The 12,574-nt window shown below is 40.6% G+C and overlaps 1 protein-coding gene across 1 annotated transcript in view; it reads right to left on the bottom strand.

The window, feature by feature from the left end:
- The window catches only part of gtpbp3 (GTP binding protein 3, mitochondrial), a 35,955-nt gene that overhangs the window by 21,514 nt on the left and 1,867 nt on the right, over positions 1 to 12,574 (bottom strand). Inside the window, exons 3-5 of the mRNA XM_083768176.1 lie at positions 11,445 to 11,531; positions 9,436 to 9,518; positions 6,779 to 6,898 (exon numbers count right to left, since the gene is read on the bottom strand). Of these exons, the coding sequence (XP_083624302.1) occupies positions 6,779 to 6,898; positions 9,436 to 9,518; positions 11,445 to 11,531 (290 nt within the window). The remainder of the gene's footprint in view (positions 1 to 6,778; positions 6,899 to 9,435; positions 9,519 to 11,444; positions 11,532 to 12,574) is intronic.

Raw genomic sequence — 12,574 nt, 5'->3', positions numbered from 1 at the left:
TCATCTACAACCTTGCACGTGACCAACTGTACGTGTTGGCAGGGACAGGCCCTACACGTGTGTGGGAGGAAAATTGGGAATTGGTATAAGACTAAATTGGGAAAAAACCCAATATAATTATACAGTTAGAGCTGGACCCCAACCAATATGTTTGGCCGATATATAGGAAATCGTCAGATTAATCAAACACACAGCTCCTCCCCATCAAACTCTTAGAAACATTAAGCTTTCTTTAAAGAATAATGAATTTGTACCAGCATACAACAAATATATATTAATAATGACATAAAGAAACACATGGGCAGGATTTCGGTTGAGGTCAGCACTCTTTGTCTAATTGTCTAAAAGGTGCTTTTCTTTGTTTCCTTATTCAGGGATTTAATTTTCAGTTACTGAAGTGTCATTAAAGAAGATTTATTGAATCATCGATTTTTTTCTCCCACCACTAATATATTACCGGTATATATATATATATATATATATATATATATATATATATATATATATAGAGAGAGAGAGAGAGAGAGAGAGAGAGAGAGAGAGAGCACGAGAGAGAGAGAGCACGAAAGAGAGAGAGAGAGCACGAAACACGAAAGAGAGAGAGATTTTAATCATTTTTGTTTCAAAAGAAACACAAAACTGACAAAAGCATTAAATTCATTAGCAAATGTTGCACTTTTTGGCAAAATATCGTTCAAAACATCGGAGGGCTATGACCCAAAATCGGGATCAGAGCCAAAACTCAGGACAGGCTCTATAAATAGGAGATACGTGAATTTATAGATCAAACAAACTCAGAATACTTGACTCAAAGTAGTACAATTGGTATAGTATAAAAAAATATTCTTGACTGGAATCAATTGATCAATGCATGCTACAACTTGTAACAGTAAAAAGCCACCTGTTCAGAAACAACATTGTTTGGGTGTCATTATTAGTCAGGGCGGAACTATAGTGTAGTACAGTAAAGTACAATACAATACAATACGGAAGGAGTTTTTTTCCAAACACCTTGTTACGAGTCGTTAGTAAGAAAGTCAAAAATAGAGATATGTCTTTGCGTGGCCACGAGCCTCCTTCCTGAGGAAGGTCCAAATTATCAGCTCAACTGGACAAGGTTTCTTCAAGACTTTGGAGTGTAAGCCAAGGTAGTGCAAGGATATACACCGGTATTTTATTCACGTGAGGTTATTGACCTCTACTTATTCATTGTGGTAATACTACTAGATTTTCTTATGCCATTGTTTTAAACCATTTAAAAATAGAAAAAAAGTGGCACTTATTGATAGGTGCTCATTGGTGATACAAGTGGGAACATAATTAGGAACAAACAATGACTGTGTTTTGTTGTGTCTTTCCTGCTGTCCAGCTCATAACATTAGCAGCTGTTGTCGCTTCGAGGCTGCGGTCGTACAGCTTGCACGCTGCGGTGCGGAAATCAGCCCTTTCACTGTGCGTGTGGCATAGCTTAGGAGGCAGGCAAGCATACTACACTCCCATTGGTCAGTCAGTATCACCTAGTCAGTATGACTAGGTGATCTTGTCGTCTACATTTCATGAGCTTTCATTAGTTAGGTTTCACCCACCCTGGGCAAGACCGCGACTGAAAAGACTATCAGCGGAAGTGCGGGATTTTAGCGGAAGTATCGCCGAAGGAAATGACGTTGATGCTTTACAAATTAGTTTACATTCTCCGCAAATGAAAAAAGTGTTGGTCGGGAAAATATCGTATCCGGGGGAAATACATCTGACGGATATTCCGGAGGATACAACCGCCAATAGCTTCTCAGCCTTAGGTTGTGACAAGGCTTTTCTTTTCGCAGATAAGTAAGCCTGGGACCGAGGCTAGGTTTCACCTGACAAAGTACTGCTTTATTCCCTAAAGGTGTGGACTGCAGAGAATCGATCTGATCTACAGAAAGACCCTGATGAAGACCTGCTAGGTCGATACACATTGATCATAATGGTTGCCTTGCTCAAAATAAACCCTTCATATTTTTTCATAAAAAATGGAGTCTGCAGTACACACCTTTTGGGAATTAAGCAGTACTTCTTTGCAAACCCTTTTTTGTTCATGTTTAAACCCTGTAACACTTTGTGATGTGCAAAAATGTAAAGTGTGTTCTAAATAAAATGTATTATTTATTATTACTACGATTTCTACAACTGCTGCTATTGCCAAAAATGATGGCTGAAAACTATTATATATAAACTATATATATTTTCGTAGCAGTTATTCTATTCTTCATTAATCAAATAACGGAAAAGCGTTATTTATATATATATATATATATATATATATATATATACATGTATATATTTCTAAAATGTGTTATCACGATCAATTACTACTTACAGTAAGTGTAATTCATCATACAATGGTGTTGTGCAGTAGTAGTAAAACTAAAGTTCAGTGAACGTTAAACTTTAAACTTTAATATAGGCTACTAGACTTGTGCCCGTCGGCCACCGGCCTACTTGGGAACGATGCAAGTTGGGAACCTAGTATGCAATACCCGTAATACCCGCAATACCCGTCATTATAGCACCCGTTTTATCCATATGGAAATCTCTGTATCTGTCCGTCTGCCTGTGTCTGAAGAGTGCAAACTGACTGTGAAAAGTGGACTGGCTAAGTAATGAATTGGCAGGTGTGGGGTTGCTATGGCAATCAATTGGCTGAGGCAGAGGTTGGGAAATCTACAGGTTCTTGGGCTCATTCGGTCCACTGGCAGAGCCTGACCAGTGCATTTTGTGGTGGTTCTCGACAACTGTGTATCCGACCGACCCAACCCAAGGCCGGGCACCGCACTCCCTGTGGTGGTGTAGAATGCGTGTCAAAGTTGAGTTACGTGGACTGCACAGATTGTACAGAGATGTGGTGCATTTATTGTAAGATTTCAACTTGACTGTATCCTCCGCAATGATTGTCCAAGGAAGATTGTCACCATAGTGGCTCATTGAGGATTAGTTCCATAAAAACTCAATGAACTCCATAAAAACACATTCCTGTACGCAAGTAAATAAAGTAACTGCCATAATTGGCAGAACAAATGGAAATTATCAATACCAGCTGTCAAACCGATTAAGTCCCGGGACAAGTCTCACAATGTGAGTGCAGGCAGGCCACGACATAATTATGTCCTATATTTGTAAAGTAAAGTCAAACTTAATTTCTAGCAGGTATATTCTAGGTTACTCCTTCTGTTTTGTTGTTTGTTGACCCTTTTCAGTTTCTGATAATGACGGAAAATACATATCAGTGCAACAGATACAGATCAGTGCCTTAATTGACACTACATGAATCGGGAGCCAACACACAATTGCACTAGAAGCTGTACAAAAACAGGATGCTTTGCCTTCCAATACGGTTATCGTTTCACAACAGTGCAAAAGCCAAGTGCAAAAAAAGCCAGTCCAAAACACCTTCTTCTGAGAAACGTCATTCTAAAATAGAGATGGAGATCTGCACATGGTTTCTCAAGGGACTCCTTCTGGCACTTCGGCTAAGGTGTGGTGCCAAGAAGACCATGCAGAATTACACACAACCATGGTCTATATTCACCGAACACCTCTGTCTCTGAGCAGAATTAAGGGACTAGGTTCATGTGGTTTATGGAAATTCAATCCAGCGACTTTCCCGTAACAATCTAATTTCTCTAGAGTATCACTGCTGGCTGCACATAAAGTACACTCACTGTGGATGAACTCCAGCCTCTGTAATCTATTGTGTGAAAACATCAGAGTCTTGAGAGCAATATTCTGTACTTGGAAACTAATCTTTCTCAGAGTCAGACATGCAGGACTAAATTATAGGGGTGCAAATAGAGTAATATACTCTATTTGCAGCTCCATTTCAATTATTTTAATTACCAATGTTTCAACAAGCTGTCTTCACCAGCCAAGGCAGCTTGTTGAAATGTTGGTAATAATTTAAAAGGAGATATGTAGAATGTACAGTATTTTTTATGATTTCATAAAACTGCTGCCAGTACCAGCACCTCACAAAGACTTTGGTAAAGTGGACAATTTTTTTATTTAAACAAATCACACCTGTGTGAAGTGAGCGGTGCAACTATACATGGATTTTTATAGTTACTGTACTGTACTGTGCTCTGTACTGCATTGTAGTGTACTGTGCTCTGTACTGTACTTTGATTATCTTTGGAAAGAATCTTCACCCAGACCGACCAGGGGGCCCGCGTCCGAAACGGTCGAGAAATGACAGAGTTACCGTGTTGCAGCTTTCCGTGCTCGGACACACATACATACATATGGACATACATAGCTGTGTAATGGAGCGGAGGCACCGCTCAAAATATATATTTTGACTGGAATGCTTTGTGTCGATTCGTTTATATTGTTGTATATTGTTGTTGACTGTTGATTTAGAAAGTAATTGATAGAATAACCGTAAATAAAATAATCAATAGTTGCAGCTATAGATTTTATTACGACTTTCAGTTGGCAACTATTATACTCATCCAAAATCTGTAATTTCACCTCAATTTGATTCCATTCTATTATTATTGTCTCCACCAGGCCGAAGGCATGGGGGGAGAGTATGTTTTGCACTCCGTCCGTCCGTGTGTCCGTCCGTGTGTGTGTCCGTGTGTCCGTCCGTCCGTGTGTGTGTGTGTCCGTGAGCAGCTAATCTCGGCCACCGTTAACCTGGTCGATGCCAAATTTTGCACACACACTCCCTGGATGCCAACGATGAACCTCTGCCCCAAACTTTCCAGAACGGCCTGTTATAGCGCCACCAGGAGGCCGCTTTGTGCAAAACAAGTTTTTGCACAGTACACCTACAGATTTTGTCCAAACATCACGCAAATTGGTACACAGTCTCTCTAGAGCCATTCAACGAAACCGGTCTTTCAGATTTCTCAGACTCCATCCTGATTGGTTAAGATTGGCTTCCAAAGTTCACAGGAGTGCTCAGTTTCAAACAAAATGCTGCAAATCATGAACACATTGCGTGATTTCCGTGAAATTGTGCACCCACATTCCCACTAGGCCGAGGACGAAATGCCACATGAACAATTTCAACTCAGCCTCAAGGTGGCGCTATAACTGGCCGGAAAGTGTTTTTACCTCTAACTGCACGGATCTGTGGATAACTTTGTATGCCAACTCCCTAGAGGCCAAGGAAAAACCTTTGCCTGGAATTTTTCACATCTGCTCTTTATAGCGCCACCAGGAGGCCGACATATGTAAAACACATTTTCTATTATTACTCCTTCAGATTTTATCCAAATTTCACGCAAATCGGTACACATGATCTCCATAGTCATGTGATCAAGACAGGTTTGTTTGATTTCTCATATTCCATCCTGATTGGCCACGATTGGCTCCTACAGTTTTCAGGAGTAGCCCGCTTTGTACAAATCGCCACAACTCCTCAACGCAGCGTCGGATTGCGATGAAACTGTGCACGCATATTCCCACTAGGCTGAGGAAGAAATGCCACTTGACAGTTTTCAACAGCCTGATGGTATCCTGGTGGAGACCTGTGCCCAGAAGGGCACTTTTTCTAGTTTTGTTCTGCTACTGCTCTACATCGTCTACCAACAACACATTAGAACTCCAATTGCTGGGGGCAGGCCTGCAATTACGGCACCATGAGATCAGCATCAACTTTATCACAAGGCCCCAGACTTCCCAAAACAAAAATGCGTATATCTTTTCTACGTCCGAGCATAGACATGGTAACCCCCCGCCTGCATCTGATTGGCCTACAGACACTGCCAGCCTTACCAGAGTTTCCTCCGAGGTGGAAGATACATGCCGCGAGGTTACTCTGTGGTGAGAAATAAATAAATAATACAAGTACGACTCCTATATTCGGCTATAGAGAATGACAGCTTGGCACGCACGACAGTAACTTTTATTTTTGTAGAAGAGGCAAACTAATATTGTTTAAGCCGTTGGCCTGTTTATTTGTATACATGTGTAAACTTGAAACATTATTGTACTGTAAAAAGGTCTCTTTTCCCTTGATCTTTATCTTTTTTAGTATAACAGTATTAGTTTACTATAATTAGATTAATACACGATAATCAACACTAACACTTTATTCAATCAAAGCAAATGGCACAAACAATATTAGTTTGCTTCTTCGTTTTTTTGCTTTTACATTTTTATCCCACGATTTTCTAACCCATTTTTTACCCCTGTATCAATTATCTAATGTGATCCTGGGCTCTACACACCCTCCGCCAACCTAGTCCCCATATATGGGGGACATGGGGAGAGCAACGGACTTGAACTCATGCTTCCTTCATGCCTGATTGTCCAAGTTGCTCCTTTACAGCTGACAGGGGGGAGTTTCCCTTGTTGGACGTAGTGCGTGGAAGGAACACGTTATTCCAACCAGTTCCTTTCCCCTCCATCAGGCGCCCCGGCTGGCCTCTTCTACAAAAATTAAAGTTACAAGTTACGCTTGTTTCCATTCCCTTGTACTATTTCCCACCACGGAATACCCTTGCATCTCGGAGGACAGGCAAGACGGGCAGTGTCGGTAGGCCAATCAGAGGCAGGTGGGGCGTTACCATGTCTATGCTCGGACGTAGAATAGCTTTCGTTTGAAATGTACTCATTCTACATACTGTGAAATAAACATTTCAATCACTCAATCACACAACCCTCTTGACATGCCACTAAGCAATAATGACACATTTTCTATTGAAAAAGTGCCTATCTACTATTTCTGGCATGAAAAAGATGACGTAAATGTAGTTTGCCACACTATCAAGCGTTGTACATTATTGCTACCTACCCGTTTCAGCCTGTAGCTCCAGTCCTGGTAGATTTGTCCCAGCTCACCAGACATCTGCCTGAGAGCCTGCCTCCTCTGGGCCTCAGTCTCAGCATGGATTAGATCTCCCAGACCTTCAACCTAAGGAAAAAGGAGCATAAATTCACAAATTTCACTGTAGCCCCGTTCACACTTGCTTGAAATCCTGGTCATTTACTGGGATCTAAAATCAAGACTTAGGGTGCCATTTTGAAGATCCGTTTTACAATGGGGTAATACATAAATTGCCCTCGCTCTGCGCACAATCGTATTATGAAAGGCATATCGGCCCGTGTTGAACGCACACACATATGGCATACGGCGTTCCTGAATATTTTAGCATTGTGGGAGTGACCATATGTTAATTATTTTCGCTTTGCGCAATTTGCTATTAAGTCCCTTGACCTAAAAACACTCAGCGCATAACGATTAGACATGGGTCTGACCACCTCATAAACGCAAAAAGCACTGTTTGATTTTACACTTGAGCGGCTCTGGGAGGCTGCTGGAGTGTTGCCATGTCTGTTTATTATAAGCGGCTTCTTTTTCTGTAAAGTTGCTTGTAAATATTGGTAGTTGTAGCCTACTAGTTGTGGTTGCTTTTCTTGTTTCTAAAGTGGTTATTTGGGCTTTTCTCCTAATGTTGTTTAAACCAGTGATCCTCACACAGCACATTCCCATGTCAAGGATCCCCAGATTAATGCATTTGCCCAACTAAGGACGGCTAATCCAAAAATTTAATTAAAATTTTCCAAGATTACTTTTGAAAATAGCAGATCTATACCAGCTCACAATGCATCACATTCATTCATTAAAACTATGAACTCTGACTGCAGGGGGATATATATAATGATCATTATAACAATGTGCAAGAACATATTTAAAAAGAAGGAAGAACTATATATTTGTGGACAATCAAAATATGTTTTTTTATTTTAATGTGGTGTCATTAAAATTAATCTGGATATGGCAGACTCACTATCTAGAAAATAAAAACATGGCACTTCATTTAAAATAGGTTACAGACCCCTGTTATATGCGCTTATTTTTATAGACCTATTTACTTGTTTCTATGAGACATGGCAACAGCCTCTTTTTGCGTCTTTTTTTTGTAAAATGTTGAGATTAGAAACGGCCATAATTCTTTCATTTCTCAACCTTAAAAATAAATAAAAACATCTCCATAATCCGTGGGAGGTTTGCTTTCATATGCTGTATCACACCCGATTCAAGTCTTCTTCAATAAAATGCTAAGAGCGAAGACCATATACCATCGGGGCCACAGGCACAGCATTAAGCAGCAGCATTCAACTCATTCCTTCATCATGACTTGAATGAAATAAAATATAATAAACGTTATTTTACTGGTGTTTTTAAATAGAAAGACAGTATGCAGTGCAATAGGAATAATTAACCCAAATGTGACAAAGTCATGTCATGTCTTCTATGGTGCCAGCCTGAAGAAATGTAATACCACGATCCCCAAAGTGCGCATTCCGTATGTGACATCAGCTGACTGGTAAAGAGAATAGTACGGACATGTTGATTGGGTACGTCTCAAACACTCCTTAAACACACCCATGACTAATTCAAGGCCGTTTTGCGCAATCCACGGGGTGTCGAAAGCGCTTCTTAACATGCCCAAAATTGCAATATGACATACCACACGCCCCCAGCTCATAAAACTGTAATATGATTAGTAATAATATTGAACTGCTTAATGGAGCCCTATGAGTCAGATATATCGGTGGTGTGACATAGGTGGGAGGGCTGCGTAGACTATTGAACTATCTGGACTTATATTACTACTGTATGAACTGTCTGGATGTCTAGTTCTGTAAATTCTACATGGTTATTTAACTATGAGGGCCCTATTTTAACGGCGGAACTTTGTAGCTTGGCTTAACTTGCACGGTGGGGGTTGTGTTTGTGGGCACTGTGTACCCGCTAAAGACCTGAATTAGAGTGTTTTGTGTCACATTAATAAAACGAATCAGAATGTCAGGTGGCATCCTTTTTAAGAACCAGGTTTGCGACCAGCGTGAGGCACAGTCCTATCTAAGTGGCAGAGAGCTGAAGATGCCCAGAATGATTTTCTAGCGAGAAACCGAAAGTTCTCGTGCATGAAGTGAAAGCATGCAATCTACACACCACATTCTTACGTTAAAAGAGGTAGGCTCTTTTTATCAGCTGCATGAAGATGGCTCTCCCTTTCTTTCTTTTTCCAGATGCATTCTCCAAAATGCACAGTGCACACGGAGTGGAGACACATTCTTCTACTTTATATGTACACCTGCTGCTAAAACGGCACCGAAGATCTACTACAAGCTAACGTGTTGCAGCATGACGCGTTGTGAGCTCGTAAATAATATATTTTTGCTGCGCATGGCGTGCAACTACTGTAAACTATGCATACGCTTCGTTTCTTTCCATCACTACTCATCTGACACACATAGCAGCAACTTTTTCTTGTACTTCCCCTAGGATAAATGAAGAAAGCGCTTCCTCAATTTGCTGAACGCAAAGTGTTGCAATCAATGTGTGCAATGCACATTGTGAACCCACAATGCCAAGTCCAAACAATGTGCTCCGCGTGCGTGCGCACGTGACTGTTTGCACGTGTTTCTGTTGTGTCTTACCTCTGTTAGACCCAGTTTCCCTGCATGGAAGGCCCTCCGCGTGAACTCTCCTGCCTCAGCTGGCCTCATGCTGGGCAGGCTTCCTGAGACACACACACACCGTACAAACATGAAAACCCTATACACCTCCACATCAAACTCATTTCATAAAATAATCGATTAATAATCAATCCCTATTTTGGGCATGTCATTAGTGGAAAAAAGGTTTTAAATATATAATGAAAATAGCAGATCTACAAGCTCACAAGTGAGATTGTAGATTAGCTACTGTATGTGTCGTGCGTCACTATGTTTGCATGTCACAGTTGTGTGACTAAGTGTAAAATAATGCTTAAGTGGCTAATCAAGTCGTTGATAAATAAACTTTTTAAGTATAAAACATTTGTTTCTTGATTATTCGATTAGTCGAAAAAGTAATCGAAAGTATAATCGCTAAGAAAGTAAGAAAATACTTGATATCCCTAGAACACACATCCACACATAAACAAACTTTGGCAGGGTCAAATGCAGGGTCAAAGGGTCACCCAGAGTTCACTTTGAATGACGAAAACAGCCACTGATGGGCGGGTTAAAGAGGTTATGTTTTCTGACATTCTTCAAAGTTAATTAGGAGAGGAGGATACTAAAAACAATAGCATTCAGCACATGGGGTTTTCCTGCACGTAGATGCTACCAGGTACCCCTGGGAGTTAAAGTATAAAATGAAGTAAAGTGCTGCTGCTATTGTTATTATTTGATCAATATATATTATACAAGCGACTGTTATCTATAACTGTCATGTACCTTTAATTACAGCTAATGCTCGAGTTGCCCATGAATAATATAGGCTAGTACTAGTACTGTTATGTAACTCTTACAACTTTTCATCACTTCACCACTGTGAATATTGCAGACCATGCCAATGATAAGTGTGAACAATCCTTGATTTATACAATACTGCCCTCTAGCTGCAGAGTGTGTGTAATGCATTCTCTTCTAAACAGGAACCATACCGAATGAGAGTGCTACTGTGACAACTTAATAACACTTAATTGCCAGCGTATACACAGTATAGGCAGCATTTGCTCTTGCATGTCTCTACTGTTGGTAGAACTTGGTACAGTATGTGAATTAATGTGTAAGGGAATGAGTGAATGTAACACCTAAATCAAAGCACAAAATGCCCAATATCAATGCAGACCATTTATAGCACCATAAAATGTTATACTGTACTGTAGCTGTACTGTAGATGTAGAAGCTTCATGTATATCAAGTCTATAGAGACTGGTCTATAAGACAACAAACTACAATCTGATTGTGTAAGAATGCAGAGGCAAACAAATATTCCTGATGCTTTTGGGGTTGGCTTTGTATGAAGGAGAAAAAAAAAGAATAGAGTAGTATAGTGCTGTATCCTGTTTGATATCATACAAAATACAAATCATAATGTATGTCATATAGGGTAAGGGTTCCAAAGGATTTATGGAAACTGAATCCTCCTCTCAGCAAAAATGTGTTTATGTTGCAACATGCTTGTAGTGTCTCTGTTTTAGATGCATAACCAAGTATAGTTTAGGCATACTGTAAAGGTCTCCACACACCGGGCGCATTTTTCAGATTTTTAGCGGCGTTTCTCCATCGGTTTTCCGAAAAACGCGTCCAGTGTATACTCAAGTACTGCATAATAAAATGGTGTGATATCAAACATGTACTCACATAATTAATGAGAATTTATGGCACAGTGTTCATCATCATGTGTGCTATTTAGACGCCGGGGTATCTGCAGTTTCTATTGTTATTTTGAATTCGTATGGCTTTTTGATTGCAAGCTGTGTGCATGCATTGCTAACCCATATACTGTATAGAACAAATTACAATCTATGATCTAATGCTCACTTGAAAACTTTTTATATAACAGTGAAATGTGATACAGATTGTATCACATTTCACAGTTAGTTATGTCATATCCTATTACAGTATGCGTTGTACTTTATTAAATCAAGCTGTAACAGATCGCATCTGGTTCTTACCCAATGCCTGTAAGATGGAGGTGACAACAGCAGGGCCACCGTGAATATGGAACTCTGCACTGTCTTCCCCGGTAAAACTGTGTGGGCCTGGTGATACAAGTACAACAAAATACCCTGTAAAACTGTGTGGGCCTGGTCGTAAAAGTACAACAAAAATACTACAAAAACTGTGTGGGCCTGGTGTACAACAAAGATATTGTAAAACTGTATGGGCCTGGTGATACAAGTACAACAAAACTATTGTAAAACTGTGTGGGCCTTGTGATATAAGTACAACAAAAATACTGTACAACTGTGTAGGCCTTGTGATATAAGTACAACAATAGTCAGGCTTCTTTCGTGTAACGTCAGAGGTCCAACTCGGTGAAGCCACGCCCACATCTCTGGTTCCAGGTCGAAGACGCTGGCTTCCGAGGGTGGTCTGTATATTATTACATGATTATGTCTTCTCAGGGTCACTCAGGCACTCGCATACTGCACTGTCCGCCAAGCCCCACTTCACTTCTGCAGTGATGCCTGGAAGCGACCAACACCAATCAGTGTGGTCCATTGCCGGCGTGGTAGGTCGTCTCCTCCTATAGCACCATCTCCTGGGTCCCAGATGCGATGGATGCGGGAGGGCCCGGATGACTACCACTCCTGCTTCCACGCTGCTGATGTTGTTGGAAGTCGTCGAGGCAGTGTGTCTCCTGCAGGAGCTTTTGCGGTGGTTAGGCCCTCGACAGAACGTGCAGACCAGTCTAGTGCTCCAGTTTGTTTTATTTGGGTAGTCTCTCCTGAAGTGCCCAGGAATTATATATTTTCTGATGTATGTAGATCTGTCTTCTTTGTTGCTAATCTAACTACAATATAATGGTGACAGACAAATCTGTAGGCCTATTATTATTAATCCCGTTTTGGGCGGGAACCCCATTTGGTGTTAAAATAGCAGATCTACAAGCTCGTAGCGCGCCACTCGGTGGCGCGCTACGAGCTTGTAGGTCTGCTATTTTTTTTTTATCGTACAAATGTGGCGCCGATCTTTGAATATATATTCTTTCAAAGTGAATGTTTTTAACTCGGGTCTAAATGGGTTAAATTGCATCATATCTTGATCAAACCTCATTCTGACAGTAAAGGAATGCATCCCC

Source organism: Protomyctophum parallelum (assembly GCF_964188405.1).
Source record: "Protomyctophum parallelum genome assembly, chromosome: 6".
NCBI classification, from domain to species: Eukaryota; Metazoa; Chordata; class Actinopteri; order Myctophiformes; family Myctophidae; genus Protomyctophum; species Protomyctophum parallelum.
Note: the sequence above shows the minus strand (reverse complement) of the source record. Positions and strands in the feature narration are given on the sequence as shown.